This window comes from Lathyrus oleraceus, chromosome 4 (assembly GCF_024323335.1).
Source record: "Lathyrus oleraceus cultivar Zhongwan6 chromosome 4, CAAS_Psat_ZW6_1.0, whole genome shotgun sequence".
In the NCBI taxonomy this organism is placed as follows: Eukaryota; Viridiplantae; Streptophyta; class Magnoliopsida; order Fabales; family Fabaceae; genus Lathyrus; species Lathyrus oleraceus.
The window spans coordinates 31,673,847-31,695,675 of record NC_066582.1 but is presented as its reverse complement, the minus strand read 5'-3'; the positions used below and the strand labels follow the sequence as shown (position 1 = coordinate 31,695,675).

The following is a 21,829-nucleotide window of genomic DNA, read 5'->3' as shown; positions in this document are numbered from 1 at the left end:
TTTACTTTTCATAATTCTTATAAAATTAATTTATATTAAAACTCATCTTATCATAGGTAAAGTATTTGAATTTAATTTCTTCAATATCGCTGATATAAAAACTAAGATATCAAATTTATGAATAAAAAATCAATTTACTCTTAAACTGTTCTTCTTTTTATTAATTTAATTTTAAAATCAATCAAAAGTTTATAAATTATTTTATCGAACAATTTGAAGAGTAAAACATACACCCAAGAGTTTATAAATTTAGTTTAAAAACAAATAGTTGAATGAAATAATAATTAATAGATTCTTTCATTTATTTTAACAATTTAAAGAGTAAAACAACCGTCACCGTCAGCCACTCTCCGCCGTCATCGTCCTCACCAGTTCGGTCGTCAGTCTCTCGTCCCTCACTCTCCGGCGCGACACACTCTTTCTCGGCCCTCAACATCGCACTCTTGCACGGCATAGTCTCCGGTACGTCAGCGCCATCCACTGGTTCAATTGTTCTGCATCAGATCTTTTTTGGTAACTCTTTCCTACCTCTCGTTATTCGTTTATAACTCCAAATTCATTGAATTCTTGAATTGTTTTATTCTCTGGTTTACCTTGGGTGTAAGGGATGTATGAAGTTGTATATTCAGTGATTTGCAATTCAAACAAAATATTTATCTTGATAGATTCAACCCTATAAAATACCGACACCGGAAACACGACATTGACACGTCAACACCGGTAATAATTTGAAAAATGAATAAACTGAACCACACATTTTTGTATTTGGATCGGATGGTTTTTTAATCCCGAAACTGATCCAAACCTGATCCGAACCGCAAACACCCCCTAGAAACAAGTTGGAGTCCTATTGAACTGAACTTCCGGAAAAACAATGGTTGAGTTTGCTGTTGACTGCAGGAAACAGTAAAAAAGTCATCTAGCTGTTCCCTTTTTATTTTTATAACAATTACCAGTTGCGATCAAATGCAGTTTGTGGCTGCGATAACCACCTTTGCAAAAGACCAAGTACTAGAGAATTGCATTGCAGCAGATATCCGCGGAGTGATCCTCGGATTGAGCGATCAAGCAACGAATAATGATTCATTTTGTTTTTATTTTATGCTGATTTGTTAATTTGATTGTTTACTGTTTGATTTTCATGTCTGTCCTACCTTTTCTGTTTTTCCATTGAGATAAGGAACAATATTGGTTTTCTTATTTGATCTGGTTGGGGACTTAGAAATTTCTAAGTGGTTTTTGTGTATCAACAGGGATAGGTAGATATGATTTTTATTTTCATTTAAATTTCACACGGCTACAGTGTTTCTTTTACTGTTAATTTGCACTGAAAAGGACCGGTTTTTGGTAGCTAGGGGATCAAATCAGCCTTGAATTACCTTGGAGTTTGTAGAATTTTAATTTTTTGATATAGAATTTGTGATTGAGGTAGTGATTTCTAAAGATATAACTGTAATGCTCCTACTATGGTTTTTATGTGTCTGTGTTTAGTTTGAATACTTGATTGTTGTTTATAAATTTTTGAAACATGTTGAAGTGATTTCATTGTAATTTTAGACGTTTGATTGTGTTAAAATATTTGTTAGCCGCTGAATATGAGATTATTATTTTCAGCCTGTTATTTGATTCTTGTTTCTTTCCCTGATTATGTTTTATTTATGAATTATTTGTAAAATTGTTAAACATTACAGGAATGGGAATTAGTAAAACAGAAGTAAACTTGAAGAGATTGCTTGCAGCTGCTCCTCAGCAGCAAAACCAGGCAAAACTTGTACATGTATGTATGATAATTAGCTTTGACTATATTTATTTTAGAGTAATTAGTGTTATGTCAGAAGAGGATTCTTGGCACAACAGTTGAAGTTTGTGCTTTGTGGTTTGGATGTCATAGGTTTGAATTATGAAGTCAACCTTTTGCAAATATATGCAAGGTTGCTCACGATAGATAAAAAAATAGATCAGATCTTTTTTTGGACCCCATTATGGTTGAAGGTTAAGGTTATGTTTGGATGAAGGGTTTTGAGGGGAGAGGAGGGTTTACATTTTTGTTTTTAAGTTAGGGATACTGTAAAATATTTTTAAAGATGAATTGAGTGAGAATGAAGTATTATATGATCATTTATCATGTTTTCTTTCAATTGTTTAAAAATATCTAATGCATATCAAAATATAGCTTAGCCCTCCAAAACCCTCTAAAATCCGACTCCCAAACAAACCCTTATAGCACCAAGTTGCCTTTTTTAGGTTTATGTTGATCTCAATTACCTATAACTTATTTGCTAGTTTTATTGAAATATTTTTCTGTTGATTCTGCAGTATGTTGCTACTTTGCGTGAACAACTAGAACAGTTAGCTGAAGAGAAGACACCAGACGGCTTGCCAAGGTAGTATGTCTCTTTATTTACACTCTTATCTTATATACCTAAAGAGAAAAAATATTTGGACACAATTTTAACATCAATTTCAACAATCAATTTTTTGGTTAACGCAGTAAAAATACGAGGCTAGTATAAATCAATTGATAGTTAATAAATATAAAAAGGTGTTGTAGCTCATTAACCCTATACTCAAAGAAACAACTTATTCTCATATTCATCATTGAACCATATGCAGAAAGAATTATAGCCAGAATAGGTTTGGAAGAGATAACCAATCTGATAAACATTTGAATAATAAAGGAGTGAAGTTAGGGAGAAGAAATAGTCTTGTCAAAATCTGAATTAGAAAAATTAGATGCACTATAAATTCCTAAAAAACTTCAACACCCTCCTCAAATTGATCCATATATATGTATTATGATTTTATGCCCCACATGCTTGCAAGAATTTCAAAATTAGCTTGGAATGGTCCTTTGGTTAGAATATCTGCCTCTTGGTGTACAGTTGGAACAAATGGTGTACAAGTAGCTACACCATCTATCTTTTCCTTTATTAAATTTCTGCAAACTTCTGCATGTTTATAGGCATCCCTGATTTGTCAAGAATTATTTTTACACATAACATCTTACATACTCCATGAGCTGTTTCTCTATATTCCACTTCAATAGCACCTTTCTGCCACATTTTGTTTTCTGCTTTTCCATTTGACTAAAACCTTGAGCAATAAGCTCACATAGACTTCCCATCCATGATAGGTCCTGTACAGTCAGCATTTAAGTAGACCTCAATGATCTGTTGTGTTTTTTTTGTTAAAGAAATTATCTTTGCCATGGACACCTCGAATTTTCTAAATTTCCATATACCGGGTTAAGATGTTCACCATTGGTGAATCTATGAACTTACTACTAGCTAAACTCACTGCAAACAAAATACCAGGCCAATGAGGCCATGTATCTTGTTCCCTCACAGCTTTTGATTAAGGTCACAAGAGTATATGCTAGCCTACTAACACTCGTCTTGTTAGGAGCCCAGGAATTGGATTCCAAACGAATTCCCCCAAAACTGGACAGAATTGATAAATCAAAAGAATAATTCCCAGATTTGCCGCTAGGGTTAGAAAAACTTAATAGCCTAAGCTTTGTATCTAGTGAAAATTTCTTGAAGTAGTGGATGCCATAGGTTTGAGTAAAGGCTATGATAACTGATCAAGCTTCATGTATTTTAAAGAGGATGAGATTTTATTTCTGAATGACCATTGTTTGGGTTTAAACATGTAAATGTTTAGAATTATTACTTAGTGAAATTTAGGGATTAGATGGAAAGGAAAAAGAGAGAAGATCCACTAATGGAATATAGGATTTTGAATAACTAATGAAATACAAAAACCTAATTCAATACTTCTATATGTAATAAATTCTATTCTAAGTCAAGAACAAGTTTAGAGTTATATCTACATAAAAAATCCTATCGCAACAATAGTCCTAATATTCAAGCCATACTTAAAGGTCTAGCAGACTATGGTATATCTATGGACTCCTGTATTTATTTACAACGAGTTTTCCTGGAAATATGACTCTCATTGAACATAAGTTGTACTATTCCTTGTTTTAAATTCTTTGAGAAGATCTTGGACATATAATTATTACATTTCTTTAAACTGATTGAGCAGTTTATTTCCTCTTCTACCTTCTCAGATCATTGGTAATCCACGATCTAAAGCTGTTATATTCCTTCTATATGTTTCTCTACTGAATATGTGCATTCCTTGATGTTTGGGTATGACTGGTCATGCAGGATCTCAAAGGCTACATTGAACGATTATTCAGAGAAGATTGAAGCCATTGCTTCAAAATTGGTTCACGTGGTATGTATTTGTTAGCTATTGTATCTTGGACAGATTGAAATGCAAAGGGATCGTTATAGCAACTGACTAAACATTTGAGGTTCCTTTTTTGCATCAATATAATGGGAAATGTCATTAACAAACAAATGGAGTTTGAGTATTTGAAATTTATAAAATAGTTTATTTATTTGGTTATACCTGTTTGTTAAAAGTAAAAGCAGGTTAATACAGTTGCTATGTGGTATAAGATTAGGATTGTGTGGTATGTGCTGGGCAAATAACAGAGGGGAAAAAGGATGAGGCAGGATGGTATACAATAATTTTTTTAGGAATCTAAATAAATAAGCTCCATTTTCATCAATAAATAGCTTAACTAATATTATTTCACAGCATGATTGTTGTATCCCCTGTCACAGCTTGCTCTAAGTCGTGTTTACTAGTAACAAAAAAATTCTATAGCCAGACATTTCCTTTTCATCCAAAAAAGTTGTTTTAAGTTAGTATTTATTATATCTTTTTGCAATATATGAATTTCAAATACATTCTAAAATAAAAACATTTTACTTAACTCATAGGTGCGCGTGCATATTGCATAAACTTAAGGCTGAGGGTCCTGCTTGGTTTAGCAGGTGTTAGTGCTAGGTTGGAAACTTAATGAAGAAAATCACTTAAAACCTACTTGGTATGACATAAGCATTAAAAAAGTGGAAATATATGGCCCCGTTTACTTAGGGGGAAAAGGGTAACAGAACATGATTCTGAATTGTTGGTATTGTAAAACCAAAGATTAGCTTAGTTGTAAATGGGAATTCCATTGTTGAAGAAGCCCCCAAAAGGGGCATTCTGTCTGTTTTCTGCGGGGTTGTCTAAACTTTTGCAGATTTGTTTTCTTTATCTATTTCTCAGCTCTCTTGTTCGTGTGTTTGTAATGCCTGGCTCAAATTCATTTTAACTCCATCCTCTTCTGTCCACCTACTCAATCAAACAAACCTCAATGATTTGTTTTTTTGATGGAGAACATCACAATAAATCAACTATAATATGTAAAAAGTGTATATAAAATATTTAATGGCTTGAATTATTGGTACATCCTTGGAATGCATCATAAGGCAATGCAATTTGCTCCATTATTTCCTATTCATATATTCCATTTTACATTTTTAGCTAAATAAGCACACTTAGGTGATTGTCATATAACCATTTAAATTTTCAGTCTGACATAGAAGTAACTGAGGACATTGAAAGAAATATTAAAGAAAACTCTTCTGAAATTGAGGAAAAAAAGCCAGTGTCACCTTCTGGATTGCGAAGAAGGCCTGTGTAAGTTAATGTTAACCTTTTTCACTGCTTCTTGTATTTTGTAGGCTGTTTTATCATTACTCACCTGATTCATTGGACAGAGCTGCCTCAAGTACTGATGATAGAGCACACGAGCCTGCCGAGACTGATCACTTATCATCTGTTAAATTGGATGCTGCTGGACATGCACATATTGAAAAGCACAGGTACATTTGAAGTTTGTTTAATGGCGAGTCAGTACTACTACACAGGAAAGTGTCCATAAGCTGTAAACCTTAGGTTCCTAGGCAACATTTTTAAAAAAACAAAAAGTATGTTTTCGAAAACAGGACTGATATTGAGGTCAATGTTACTGAATATGTTGAAATAGTAGGGTGCTATATTGAAGTATAGTTTAGTCATGATTGACTTATTTTCAGGATGCCTCTGAATCACTACTATTTTATACCCGTACTCTCACAGTTGCTATTAAATTATATGCAAAAATGTATTAGATAGCCAATTGTTAATGTCCTTTGTGTTTGCTCTCTCAATGCTTTGTTATTAATCATATTAATTGTTTTTTCATTATTCTCTCAATTCTTATACTTTTTTGCTGAAACTTTTACTCAGAAAGCTTCAAGATGATTTGACAGATGAGATGGTGGTGTTGGCAAAACAACTCAAAGAGAGCAGTCTCATGATGAGCCAATCTGTTAAAAACACCGAAAAGGTCTGATTCTCATTTTCATTCTCCCCTTCATGTCTAATAACTGATAATTGGTTGTATCATGTATGGTTGCAGATACTTGATTCTACTGAGCAAGCCATTGAACATAGCTTGGCAAGCACAGGTCGTGTGAATGTGAGAGCAAATACAATATACTCAGAGAGTTCCAAGACTTCTTGCTTAACATGGCTTGTGATGTTTGTGATGATATTGGTATTTGTCATGGTTATTCTTCTAATCCGTGTCACATAGGGTGTGCAGTTAAACATTTCATGGGGTAAATTGAATTACTTTAGGTATAGCTTTTTTTCCATAATGTAAATTAGATATTTATATATTATAGACGTTATAACATGCAATTTAAGTTTTATTGTTTTTTGAAGGACATGCAATTTGTTCATGCATTTAAAGTATAACAACTGTAACATTCTCTTCACATCGTATCATATCTAAATTAATTCAAATAGACTAAATAAAGAATATTAGTTTTAGAGTCAATTTTCTTTTTCATAACTATTTTGTAGTCTTGAAAGGAATATATATGTAGGATCTGATCATTATTTTTTAAAATATTTTTTTATGTTCTAACTATATTTATGCTTAAACTATTCTCCAATAAGAAAGCATGCATTATCCTATCTAATCCATCCAACACTTTAATCAACTAAAAATGCAATTATGTAAGTATTGGTAATTTCATATAAACAAACAAGGAAATAAAATAACTTGCTTAGTAAATCTTTATTTCCTCGACAAGTTGAATTTTTTAAATAAAAATAATCATTTTTTCAATTTAAATTTTAAACTAATCTATTTTTTAAATTAATTACGGAAATAGCCACCTTTATTACTTATACGTCAGTTGAATTCGCGCATCTAATTATCAATCAAAGGAGGCGCCATAGTCATTGGTGCATGTAATGCAAATGAGCATAGGCGACATAGGGATGGGCGTGTGTATGCCTTGAAGCCATATGTATTGGCGCATGCATACACTACATTAATATATGCGCCAATGCATGTATTATGCATTTTTTTTTAATTTTATATTTTATATTTATAATTAGTTAAAGTAAATACTTAAATGAAAAATAATATTATAATATAAAGTTAAAATACATAACAATTGACAAGAAAATCAATGATCCGTCCGATTGAAACGCCTCCCTTTCCACATCCAGGTGCGTTAATCTGTCTTCGAGATTTCTCACGATTTTTCTGAGGTGTTTGAGGTCTTTGAATGCTGATATGATGCAATGGTGGCTGATGTGAAGGTCCGGTAGAAGGTCCACCAGTATTTGATTGATTTGTCATCATTTCTCCCCAATAGGTGGGGGGGGGGGGGGGGGGGTTGTCGCCAACGACATTTTCGAATTGAGTTCGGTACCCATGTTGTCGTAGTTGGATCGTTGTAGTTGGGTGGATTGTGGACAGTATGGTTACTCGAATTGAGACATTGAATCATTTTGGAAACGAAGCAATGGTTCATGTGGTGTACTAAAGACAAATAATGATTGGGTATTGTGGCGATGAGATGTTTGAGTGTTCATTGATGGGGGGCTACGACGACATGACGTTGAATCGTATGAATCATCTGGGCTATAGACTGTTGTGGTGACTGCGTATGGTTATTGGTGGTTAGAATTTGATTCCTGATTTTGAGTTTGGGTGTGTGGCATGAATGAGTTGCGAGGTTGAGTATTTGGTGGTTGAGTGTATATGGTAGGGTGATGGTGTGAGGTTGGTCGTTGGGTTTGGGTGGATTGACATTGTTCTTGGACAGGGATTTGTTGTTGGGTGTTTGATGACGAAGCTCGTCGGCGTGGATCAATCAAATACCTTGGCTCAGACACAAACTGTGGCGTTGTAGCTGACCTAAACCATGTCATATAATGTTGAGTTGGTCTAGCACCATGTATGACTGGTTCGTTTAAGACGTGTTACCGCCGATTCCTCCAATGACGACACATCTATTTTGTGAAGTCTCTCTAATTGAAATGATCCCATTGGTCATCGATTCTTTGTTGATTCCAATCTCCCAAACATGTTGGAGGTTCTGGAATTTGTTGTTGCATGCCGAACTGCAGTTTTACACGGTCACTTTAGTGCATCTCCACAGTAGTGAATCGAATAATTGGTGTTTTTGCTGTCCAAACTGCATCATCATCATGGTTAACATGATGATCAAGACCCAAATATGGCCTCCAAATAAACTGTACAAGAATATGACATGATTAGAGGATATGTAATTGGATAATTTTTTAAAATCAAATGTAGATTTGTGTAGTAGTATTACATCGTTTGGTCCAACGTGGTCTAAAAGACTACTACAGCGTGTTTGAGACACCTATAGTAGTTTATCCCTTTAACTGATCACCTAGATCGAAAAGATTGAAAATATATTAGTTACAATTAGTTGTAGTATAAAGTCTAATAAATTAGAAGGTAAAATTTTAAACTTACTTCATTGCATATGGGAATGTGAATGACTTCTCGTTGACTGGGGCGAGTGACGGCAGTCTTGACCAACCTCATGCTTGTAGCAAATAGGCGCAAGAATAAAACGTACAAGTATTTTTTTTTTGCACTTTTACACAACAAACTATATAGATGGTACAAAACAGTTAAACCCCAACTATATGTGCTTACCTTATTTATGTTTCGTAACAACGACAAAAACATAATATTTACCGTATTACCAGTACTTTCAGGAAATAAAAAATTATCAAATAGAATCATAACATAACACCGAGCTTTAATTATCTTTTCATACTCGGTAGATTCTTTGTTTAATGTTATATTTGAATAATATTGTTTAAGATATTTTAAATTAATACACTGACGCCTAGGTTGACCAAAAGTCTCTTCCGTAGTTGTGTCTTCACACAAAGGGGCACCCAACAATTCATCGCATATAGAGTTTTCTTGGTTAACTTTACCATTTACGACCTTACCATAGATACATAGATCTAACAACATGTAGACGTCCTCAAGTGTGACTGTGCACTCACTGAAAGGAAGGTGAAATGTGCGAGTCTCGGGTCTTCATCTCTCTAACAAAGCAAGAATAAATTTGTAGTCAACTGAGTATGAGACAATGTTGAGTAGATTACCAAAATCGCATCCTCGAATATATGGTTCTATCAAAGAATTGTGTGGTATATATTCATGTACACGACATCGAAATCTCTTTGGGTCCTAATAAAACATAAGTAAGAAGAAATAATAAACAATAGAGACATTTTATTACGAAATAAGAATAACAATAAGAATAAGTAATAAACAATATAGATTAAGTAATAACATACAAATCTCACAATATTATCCGTTGTTCCTCGATGTTTATCACCCATAGTTAATAGAGACATATTGTTGCAGAGAGGTTGGGTGTTGCAAATAGGTTGAGTGTTGTAGAGAGGTTGGGTGTTGTAGAGAGGTTGGGTGTTGCAGATAGGTTGAGTGTTGTAGAGAGGTTGGGTGTTACAGATAGGTTGAGTGTTGCAGAGAGGTTGAGTGTGACAGAGAGGTTGAGTGTTGCAGAGAGGTTAAGTGTTGTAGAGATGTTGAATGTTGCAGAGATAGGTTGAGTGTTGCAGTATTTATAGATGAGATAGGTTGGTAACAACAACATTTTTCCAATCGCCTTTGTGCTAGTTGAAGAGGAGACTGCTGGGGGATGAAGTTTTTTCCCTAAAAAATCTCCGATTGCACGTTGCTCATCATCCTAACTTATGTTTGATCTCAGACCGACACCCTTCAATAGTTAGTGCCTACAAAAACATTGATATTGGCTGACAGGATCCTCCGTCAATGCATGTCTACTGCATTAGACATATCACTCAAAATTTTATGCGGGAGATCAAAGACAAAATGTTACGGAAGAAGGTTGTCAATGCAGGGTATGCATTAACAGAACCTTCTTTCAAACACTACCGCAAAGACATAATATTGTAAAATGCAGATGCAGTAAGGTGGATCGACAATATTCCATTGGAGAAGTGGACTAGGGCATACAACAACGGTCAATGTTGGGGCCACATGACAACAAATCTTGCGGAATCAATGAACTCTGTCTTCAAAGGCATCTGAAACCTACATATAACCACTTTAGTGCAAGCAACCTATTTCAGGCTAGGGGTGCTGTTTGAGACCAGACATTCCAAATGGAGTTCAGTGTTACAATCTATGAAGTTGTTCAGTGATGCTTCAACGAAATTCATTAAAGAGGAAGTTTCCAAAGCTAACACACATGTGATCACGGTGTTTGATCGTACTAAAGGTTGGTAGAATGTTGCTGAGTCTATGGATCACAATGAAGACATGCCGATGGGACACTATCAAGTGGAACTAGATAGAGGTTGGTGCGACTGGGAAAAGTTCCAGACCTTTCATATGCCCTGCTCCCATGTCATAGCGACATGTTCAAAGGTTTGACGAGATTCATCCTACTTACTATCCGACGTTTACAAAATCATAAGCCTTTGCAATATTTACAAATTTAGCTTTTCAGTGGTAGCAAAAGAGGATTACTGACCTGCATATCAATGGGACATTCTCTGGCACAATGAAATAATACGAAGAAAGAAAAAGGGCCGCCCAAACAGCACCTGTATTCAAACCAAAATGGACACGGCGAACAAAATGGTTAGATTTTGTAGTTCATGTCGCCAGCCCAATCATAATCGTACTAACTGTCCCAATGTTGGAACAAGCACAACAAGCTAATTTTAATTGTAACTCTTTTGCTTTATATTAAAAATAATATTAATTTCATATGATATCTTTGTGAGGAAATACCATCACAAATAAATACAACACATAAGCAACACATAAACAACAACACAACAAACTACAACAAATAAAATACCATCACTAACAAATACAACACATAAACAACACAACTATGCGATTACAGCAACATAACTATGCGATTACAACCATCAAAACAATTTTGTACATAATATACATCATCCCGTGAACGTCTCTGTCATTCTTAATATCCACCCATAAACGAACTTCTCCATTTTGGTTGAACGTGGACTCAAGCCATTGAATTCTTCTGATCCTTTCACCCTCTACAATTTCTCCATCTAACCAATGGTTCAAGGTCCTATTAAGACGTTCAAACGTTTCTATATTCCAAAGTCGGATCTTTATCAGAGGCTACACAATTGAAAATATTAAATTGTCATTTCTCTTGTGAATATATGAATATTCAGACATTTTAAAGAAAATAAAATTGAAGGAGATTGAAGGAAAATGGAAGGAAGGTAAGAAGTTGCATGAAAAATCATGGGAGAAACGTTGTGTATTTATAGGTCAGTGCACACATGCATGCGTCATTGCCTTAGACACGCGCACACACGCACACACACACACACACACACACACACACATGGCTACATACATGCGCCAATGAATGTGGCGAACATTCACATGCCTACATGCATGCACCATTGCATATGGTGCCTTTACATGCATGGCGCAATGCATGTGCCAATGGCTAGGGCACCTCCATTGATTGGATAATAGATGCACCGGTTCAATATGCACATAAGTAATGAAATATGGTTATTTCCGTAATTAATTTAAAAAATAGGTTATTTTAGAATTTAAATTGAAAAAGGTGGTTATTTAAAAAAAATTCCGACAAGTTTTCTTTGAACAAAAACCTTCATGTCATGTGTTAGTCAAATAACCAACTAAAACTTTTAAGAATATCTTTGAAGTAAGAGTAACTGACATGATTATATTTTATATTCGTTTTGATTAAAACTTTCCTCCATTTATTCACTCAAAATTTTAAGGTAATAAGAACACGAGTCATCTTTCTTATAAATTCAACATTTCTTTCATTCCTGGTCGATATGGAAATTTAACACTTTCACACTTAAAATCCAACAATCTCTACCACAAATGTGAGTCACCCGTATCACTAGCCTTGATACCACATTTAAAACTTAACATTTTGAATACGCCTTATTCTTGCACAAAGTATCATAATGCCCAATTGCATAGACAAATTGTTGCTTAAATTGCATCTACAAACTATAAGATATTCGTACTTTTGTTAGCATTACTTTAAGTTGTCTATTATAGAAAAGAAGAGATTCAAGATAGTGAAGTTTATCGATAGAAAAGATGTAAGTCAACTAGTAGTTGTTTAATTTTGATGATGACAAGACTTGAAATCAAACAATTATTAAAGATAACTCAAGCGGTCAAAGATAAACAAGACGATTGATCAGGTTATCCTTCTGAATCAAACTATCAAGACATCTATTTAAAGTCAACATTGTAGTCCAACGACTTTCAAATGAAGACTTAGGCATCAAAGAATACCGATAATTTAACCTTTTAAGCTCTCAGATGATGGTAATCAACATGGAGATATCTCAAGCCTTATCAAGAAGACTCAAGGTTCTTGTGTGATGCTAAAGTCAAAGATAATGATGACAAGAACTGAAGCTCTAGTATTATGAAAGAGAGGAAGTGTGAAAGTTTGTTTGGTCGTTTCCATCTGAATGACTAGTGTATTCTAAAGATACAAGGGCGTTTCTAAAAACATTATGGCTAAATCACACACACGCACACACACGCACGCACACGCACACACGCATGAGCACATACGCATACAGGCACAAGCACATGCACATGCACACGCACACGCACGCATGCACGCGCGCACGCGCGCACACACACACACGCACGTGCAGACATACACACACACACATACACGTATGCACACACACACACACACGCATGCGTGCACGCACACACACTCACACACACACACACACATGCACACACACACACGCATACACGCACACACATATGCGCTACGCACACACGCACACATACACACACGGACGCATGCACACACACATACACACATACACACATACTCTCTAACTAGCTCTCTCTCTCTCTCTCTATCTATCTCTATCTCTATCTCTATCTCTATATCTTACACAAACACTAAAAACTCTTGAGAAAGATCTCAGATTAGGGGAGTGTTCAATTGATTACAAAACTTTTTCTAACTGTCTAATCGATTATATGATGCTAAATTGAGTCTATGATGAATTGCGATAGTCTCTTAATGATTAGTAATGACTCTATGTCAAAATCTTTCATTTTGAGCGTTAATAATCGAGTATATAATCGATTAAGAAATCTCTTAATGAATGGTAATGACTCTATATCAAAATCTTTCATTTTGAGCATTAATAATTGAATATTTAGGATGTCTAATTGATTAGCCTAATTGATTATGTGAGTTAATTTGCTAATGAATTGTTTCCAAATTTATACAACACCTTGGCTTGTAAATAGAAAGTTTCTCTATCACTTTCATATCCAAAAAATGTAAAAAACCTTAATTTTTATTTCTCTCATCGTCTCTCTAAATCTCTCATATTTTCCCATATATTTTAGCCATAGTGCTTTGAGAGTGTTATTGAGTCTAAGTGAGAATATTTTTAATAGTGAATTTTTCTCTTGTGTAAATAATTCTCTCATAAAAAGTTGATATTTTTTATTGTGAGCTAGACCATTTAAAGCTCTTGTTTGCATTGAAGAAAAAATTATCTTTTAGTTTGTGAAGATTAGCCTTAGAAAATCTCCACAATGGTTCATGAGCTCAACCTAGCTAAAAGCTATATCGATTCGAGATTAACTCGGTTAAAACTCTTCTTAGTTTCTGAGTTCAGCCTTAGTGTAAAAACTCACTAGGTTCGAGATCATCCCGGTAAAAATTTTGGTCCGATTCATGGTCACTATGTGTAAAATCTTGATTCGATTCAGATGATAGTAAACTCAAAACTCCATCTTGATTCGAGATCAACATAAGCAAAATCTTTATTTGGTTTGTAGACTAACCGCTCTAATTCATGTTCACTGTTTGTTTAGAAGTTTTTCTAAAAACTTCATTTCCTTGTATAATGTGGTTCGTGGGCATAACCTTTTAAAAATTCTCAAGTCTAGTGGATATTCTCAAGATTAATTTTTGAGGACATGATTAGATCTTTTTGGCCGAACCTGTATAATTCTCCGATGTTATTTCTCTTCCGTTATCTCTCGCATTTTCTAGTTATTTTCTTTACTTTGAATTTCCAATGCATATTTAATTGTAAAATGTTTTTAAACTCCGATTTCTCAAATAATTTTGTTTAAAATATTTTTTTTTCAAACATCCATAATTCATGTATGAAGTTACATGTCTAACAACAATTGTCTGAATATGAATCCTACCTTAGGGGCGATGTAGGGCCACCTTTATATATAAAGATGACACTTAAAACTGTCAATGAAAAATACAATGTGAGATACAAAACACCGTTAGATACAAATCAACTATTGAAAAGGAGGCATCGCTCTGTTTCCATAGGGTACATCCACCGTACTTCTGCATATATGGTAGATGTGTTAATCAAAGTGTTGAAAATTGACGGTGTAAAAAAGACTGCATTAAGTGTGTTCTAAATCAAATGAATGATAAGAGATTGAATTTAGGGAGTATGTTCTTAGTTAATTCAATCTTAGATCAATTAAAAATTAATTAAATTGGTTAGTAGATGTATAACTAACTTTGAGAATGGTTACTAACTTTGTAGTTAATTGATTTTGAAAGAGTATATAAATACTTTATATTATAACACCATTTATTTTTAAATAGAATTTGCTATTCTTCTCATCCTTTTATCTTATACTTTTATCAACCTTTTATTTTTGTTTAGTGCAAGCAGACATTCTTCTAACATATTTTGCCTACAATACAACGCGATAAGTCTCTCACCTACAAGACCAAGTTTTCAGCCATTTTTCTAATTATTTAGTGGAGTTTTTAACATCCGCAATATATTGTCTTAAACATTTTATTTTGTTTTAATTATTTAAAATTCCCACAAAGTTATATATATATAATTTTAAAATGGGTCACTCTTGTAGTCCATCGACCATTATCAACCAATTGTCAAAACATAAACAAACAAAACAAACAATCAATAGCATATATTGGACAAACTTTATATTTTAACCAAGTTGAAATAATAAACACTTCGTAGACGAAATTTAGGATGGACTTTTAATTTCAGGGCCTGTTTGTTTAAAACTATCAGAATTGTTTTTGATATGATTTTTATGCAGAAAAATCAATTTTTATTTAGCCTTTATAATATCAAATTTTCTTTTTATAATTTTAAACAGTTACAATATTTTAAAAACCTAACCGCTAAATAATTTATATCAAATAATTTATTTTTTGAAAAAACACACATACAAACATAACTAAAATATTAAAATCTATTTTTTTTAGTAATCTTAAACAAACACTCATGTAATTATTAATTTCAAAAACAAAAAAATTAATTATATTTTGCACTTCTTTTATATGGGTGTGTAGTATCTCTACATGAGTAGGATCGAAGGTGGATCAAATAAAGATTGAAGTTATTGAAAAGATACCCCACATTCCAACATAAAAGGACTAAGGAGTTTCCTTAGCCAACCTGAATTTTATAGAATATTCATCAAAGACTTCTTAAAAAACACAAAGACATTGTGCCAACTGCTGCACTGCAACATGACGTGCCATATGTTTTCAATAAGGAGTGTGATAAGTCATTCAGATTGTTGAAACAAGCTTTGATTTCAGCATCCATTGTGAAAACTCCTAATTGGACTAAGTCGTTTGAGCTTATGTGTGACGCTAGTGCTATTGGAGTTGTGTTGGGAACAAGGTGTTTCACACCATTTACTACGTTAGTAGAACACTCATTGAAGCTCAGATCAAGAGAAAGAATTATTGACAGTTGTGTTTGCATTTGACAAGTTTAGATCATATTTGATAGGCACCAAGGTGATAGTATATACTAACCATGCAACCATCAAGTACCCCATTGCTAAGAAAGATGCAAAGCCAAGGTTGATAAGATAAGTGTAGTTGTTGCAAGAATTTGATTTGAAAATTAGAGACAAGAAGGGAGTAGAAAACTTAGTTGCCGATCACTTGTCAAGACTCCCAAATGAAGTCCAGATGCACGACATTGAAGACATCGAAGATAACTTTTTTGATAAGCAGCTTCTCATGTTTACTTTTGGCGTGACACCATGGTAAGCAGATATTATAAACTACTTGGTCAGTGGGTATGTCTCATCAAAATTCAACTCCGAGCAAAGAAAAAAGGTTCTTTCATATATCCAAGAGTTAGTTCTAGCATGGACCATTTATGTACATGAGATGTGCTAATCAGTTGCTGAGGAGATGTGTAGACCATCTAGAGGCGCCATTTCTTGATAACTTTCCATGATGCACCTTATAGATGGCACTTTGGAGGAACCAAAATGACTGCAAAAGTGTTGTAATCAGGTTATTTATAGCTCTTTCTGTTGAAAGATACTAATGCATTAGTCAAAGGATGTGATAAATGCCAAAGGGTGTGAAATATTTCTATGTGGTAGGAAATGCCACTCATAAATATTTTAAAAATTGAACTTTTTGATGTGTGGGGCATAGATTTCATTAGACCATTCTCATAATCCTTTGGTAATCTTTACGTCCTTGTTAGTGTGGACTATATATTCAAATGGATATAGGCAATAGAAACCCCCACCAATGATGTTACGATTGTGACCAATTTTTTATTAAAAATATCTTTTCTAGACATAGTACACCTAAAGTTATCATCAGCGATGTGGATACCCATTTTTACAATAAATTGTTTGAGAACAATAATGGCAATTTGATACCCATACGGTCAATTTGTCCCATCTGGTTGGTGTTAGCTAGAGAAAAGAAAACATGAGTTTTAGTCAGGATTTGGCCAAATGCCGAAAGAAGAGAAAAGTTTTTAATAAATTAAAATAAATTAAGAATGAATACTAAACAGAAAAGAATAATTAAGGAGAAAATAGAAAAATAATAATAGAATAAGGAAATAATAAAATATTTGTGGGTTGTCTCCCACTAAGCGCTTTGTTTAATGTCGCAAGCTCGACATAAAAACAATCAATTACAATCTATAATTTCTGGAGGCATTTCGTCTAAGTGTAGGATTTGCGAATCTTCGTTGGTTTCCGCACAGTGATAGTGTTTTAGACGTTGCCCGTTTACGGTGAACGGTTCCATAGATTTGCCTTTAATTTCTACTGCTCCACTGGGAAAGACGTTAGTGATATGAAAAGGACCTGACCATCTGGATCGTAGTTTTCCCGGAAATAACTTCAGCCTGGAGTTAAATAAAAGGACTGCATCGCCTTGCTGGAAGATTTTCCTTGATATACGCTTGTCATGCCATTGTTTTGTTCTTTCTTTGTAGATTCTGGCATTTTCATATGCGTCTCTTCTGAGTTCCTCTAATTTGTTTATGTCAAGGATTCTCTTTTCACCGGCGGCCTTATAGTTTAGGTTCAGATTTCTAATAGCCCAATAGGCTTTATGTTCTAATTCTACCGGGAGATGGCAGGATTTTCCATAAATGAGCTTAAATGGGGTCGTCCCTATGGGGGTTTTATAAGCAGTTCGATACGCCCATAAAGCTTCTGGTAATTTTAATGACCAATCTTTCCTTGAAGTGGCGACTGTTTTTTCTAATATTTGTTTAATCTCTCTGTTGGACACTTCCACTTGCCCACTGGTCTGAGGGTGGTAAGGTGTCGCTACTCTATGCCTTACGCCATACTTAAACAGTAGTTTTTCGAGTACCTTGGATATGAAATGTGATCCACCATCACTGACTACTATTCTTGGGATGCCAAATCTCGGAAATATTATATTCTTAAAGAGTCTAGTTACTACTCGGGTGTCATTTGTTGGGGAAGCTATAGCTTCGATCCATTTTGAAACGTAGTCTACCGCCACGAGTATGTATTTGTTACCGAAAGAGGATGGAAAAGGTCCCATGAAGTCTATCCCCCACACGTCGAAAATCTCTACTTCCAAAATACCTTTTTGTGGCATCTCGTCACGTCTAGATATGTTTCCTGTGCGTTGACATCTGTCACATTCCTTAATAGCCGCATGTACGTCCTTCCATATACTTGGCCAATAAAAACCGGATTGTAGGATTTTAGAGCAGGTCTTGGATGTACTTGCGTGTCCACCATAAGGAGCGGAGTGGCAGTGTTGGATTATATTTTCTACCTCTTCTTCGGGTATGCATCGACGGAAAATACCATCGGGGCCTCTTTTGAAAAGTAAGGGATCATCCCAGTAATAGTGTTTTATGTCATAGAAGAATCGTTTCTTCTGCTGGTAGGATAAAGTAGGTGGAACTATTCCGGCAGCTAAATAGTTGACGAGATCAGCGTACCATGGTGTAACAGATATAGCTAAGGTGGTTTCTACTTGCTTGTCAGAGTTATTCTCTTCCAAAGTAGCTATAAGCTTATCGTACGAGAAATCATCGTTAATTGATGTTCTTTCCGGTTCAAGGTTCTCAAGTCTAGAGAGGTGGTCTGCTACTACGTTTTCAGTTCCTTTCTTGTCTTTGATTTCCAAATCGAACTCTTGTAGCAACAAGATCCATCTTAGGAGTCTAGGTTTAACATCCTTTTTTGTTAAGAGGTATTTGATAGCAGCGTGGTCAGTGTAAACTATTATTTTGGCTCCGACTAAGTAAGAACGAAATTTATCTAGCGCAAACACAACTGCTAGGAGTTCTTTCTCGGTTGTGGCGTAATTCATCTGTGCTTCATCTAGAGTTCTACTTGCGTAATATATAACATGAAGCTTTTTATCCTTTCGTTGTCCTAAAACAGCACCTACAGCGTAATCGCTGGCATCGCACATTATTTCGAATGGTTCATTCCAGTCGGGTGTCTGCATTATGGGCGCGGAGATCAATGCTTGCTTAAGCGTTTGAAATGCTTCTAAACAGTTATTGTCGAATATGAATTCGGCATCTTTCATCAATAGTCCGGTTAAAGGTTTAGTTATTTTAGAGAAGTCTTTGATGAATCGTCGGTAAAAACCGGCGTGTCCTAAGAAGCTTCGTACTTCTCTCACGGTTTTAGGGGGTTGAAGGTTTTCGATTACCTCTATTTTGGCTTTGTCTACTTCAATTCCTCTATTTGATATAATGTGTCCTAAAACAATTCCTTCTTGTACCATAAAGTGGCATTTCTCCCAGTTAAGTACTAAGTTTACTTTTACACATCGCTCAAGAACTCTTTCTAGGTTTTCAAGGCATTCTTCAAAACTTTGTCCGCATACGGAAAAGTCATCCATAAATACTTCCATGATGTTTTCGAGAAAATCGGCGAAAATTGCCATCATGCATCTTTGAAAAGTTGCAGGAGCATTACACAAGCCAAACGGCATTCGTCTATAAGCGAAGGTACCAAAAGGGCACGTGAATGTTGTCTTTTCTTGGTCATCAGGGTGAATTGGTATTTGAAAGAAGCCTGAATAACCGTCTAGATAACAGAAATGTGAATGTTTTGCCAATCGCTCTAGCATCTGGTCAATGAATGGTAAAGGGAAGTGATCTTTTCGGGTTGCTTTGTTTAGTTTCCTATAGTCAATGCACATTCTCCATCCCGATTCGATTCGTTTGGTTATAGTTTCTCCTTTTTCATTTTCAATGACTGTTATACCACCTTTCTTTGGTACTACGTGTACAGGACTAACCCATTTGCTATCAGATATAGGATATATAATACCTGCCTCTAATAACTTGGTTATTTCCTTCTTCACTACCTCACTCAGGATCGGATTTAGTCTCCTCTGGTGTTCTCTAGAAGTTTTACAGTCTTCTTCTAGCATGATGCGGTGCATACAAATAGAAGGACTTATTCCTTTAAGATCGGTGATGTTGTAACCTAGTGCGGTCGGATATTTTCTTAAGATATGTAGGAGTTTTTCTGTTTCGAGTCTTCCTAGGTCAGCATTAACTATCACAGGCCGTTCAAGTTCTAAGTCTAGGAATTCATATCTCAGATTTTTGGGAAGTGTTTTCAGATCTAGGGTTGGTTTCTTAAGACACTGCGTAGGGTCCGGTGTTATTGCTAAACATTGGTTAAGTTTGTCTTCTACAAGATAGTCGAAGTTGTTTGCTTCGATTGCGGGCGGAGCAATACTTGAATGCGGCTCATCTTGTGATGGAGCGGCGTAATCTCTAAGAGCACGAGCTGGTTCTGCCATCTCGGGTATCGAAGGGAAAATGTTTTTGAAATCGGGAAGTTCGACAGGAGGGAGGTTGTTTGCAGCACGATATTCCCGAATTCGTCGTAAGACTCGGAGATATAGTTCGATATCGTTGATTCGTAAGTAGAACGGTTCGCCTTGTGAGCGAGTGTGTGTCATACAAATTGACGATAGAAAGAAAAGAAAAAGAAACCTTAGTCTCTACAGCGTAACGGAAGAGTTACGATATCGACTAAACAAAAGTCCCCGGCAACGGCGCCAAAAACTTGATCGCGACTTTATGAGTCGAATTTGGGGTACAAACTGCAAGTGCACAGTTCTATCGCGTAGTTTTAAAAGATATCGATCCCACATGGACTTATGAATCGATATACCGTTATCTAAGGTTACTTCGTAAAGCTAAGGCAGATAATGTTTGATTGTTTGGGGAAAAGCTAAAACTAAAAATAGAATCTAAATTAAATATCAAATAAACGGATATCGGTATGTAGTTCGTCGTAATTAGGGAATCAATTCTTTGTCGGTTTCTTGGTTTTAAAATAAATCATTTCAGTTGACTTTATTGATTAAAAGTTCTATCTCAAACTCTCGCTCTGTTGAATAAACCATGATTTTATGTTAACGTAGCTGTCACTTATAATTAAGTCAAAAACCATTTTTTGAAAGCAATAAAGTCCGTAGAAACTCTTTTTAAGAAAACACTAACCGTTTAAACACCCTTATCTCAAACTCTCGCTCTGTTGATTTAGGTTATACAATTAAATTCGAATGCTTAACTCTCGTCCTCACATTCAATCTTTAAAAATACTTTTTGGAAAAGATTAGAATTTAATTAACTCTAAAAATTGCTCTCGCCCTGATCTAGAATTAATATCCAATTTACACTGTCCAGTTAAAACCTCAAACTTTCGCTCTATTGATTTTAACCTCTTTATGTCCTTTACTCTCGTATAAAAACTTTGTTATTAAACCTGTAAACTGAGACCGTAAAAAGAGTGATTTTAATTTTAAATTTAATTAAACCGACTTAGTTTTGATCCCTTATTCCGCTTACTCTACATACCGATATCTAGGCGAATTAGCCAGACATGCTAAACGAACTTAAATAATTATCGTGCATAAACAGACTCATCTCAAGCAAATAATATAAATAAATAATAAAACAAAGCATTAAACAATAATTAAAGAACCTGAATAATTTAAACAGTAGTCTTGAACACTCCACCACAAGCCGGTAGGATTTGCTCTTGAATTCTTCAATCGAACAACAAATTAAAACGAAGGAATAAAAAACTAGATTCTAACGTAAGGTTAGATCCGGTGAAAAAGTACACAATAGTTTCCGGTGTAGAAACTATTATGTGAAAAACTAATTAAGTGCTAGAGAAGAAAAGAAAAGAAAATTGCAAGAGAAAAACAATAAAAATTTGCAAAAGCGGTATGTAAAAAGTATG

At 34.8% G+C, this 21,829-nt stretch overlaps 1 protein-coding gene across 2 annotated transcripts; it reads left to right on the top strand.

Annotated features, from left to right (window-relative positions):
* The first annotated feature begins 241 nt into the window (after positions 1–241).
* LOC127138611 (uncharacterized) lies at positions 242–6,611 on the top strand. Of its 2 annotated transcripts, none has more exons than XM_051065091.1 (8): positions 242–462; positions 1,692–1,777; positions 2,317–2,384; positions 4,173–4,242; positions 5,435–5,541; positions 5,622–5,726; positions 6,133–6,232; positions 6,305–6,611. In XM_051065091.1, the coding sequence occupies exons 2-8, from the start codon at positions 1,694–1,696 to the stop codon at positions 6,479–6,481; spliced, it is 711 nt and encodes a 236-aa protein (XP_050921048.1). In that variant the 5' UTR covers positions 242–462; positions 1,692–1,693; the 3' UTR covers positions 6,482–6,611. The 2 variants fall into 2 exon arrangements, with proteins under 2 accessions (XP_050921048.1, XP_050921047.1); XM_051065090.1 differs by having other exon boundaries at positions 243–513.
* Positions 6,612–21,829: the final 15,218 nt, after the last annotated feature.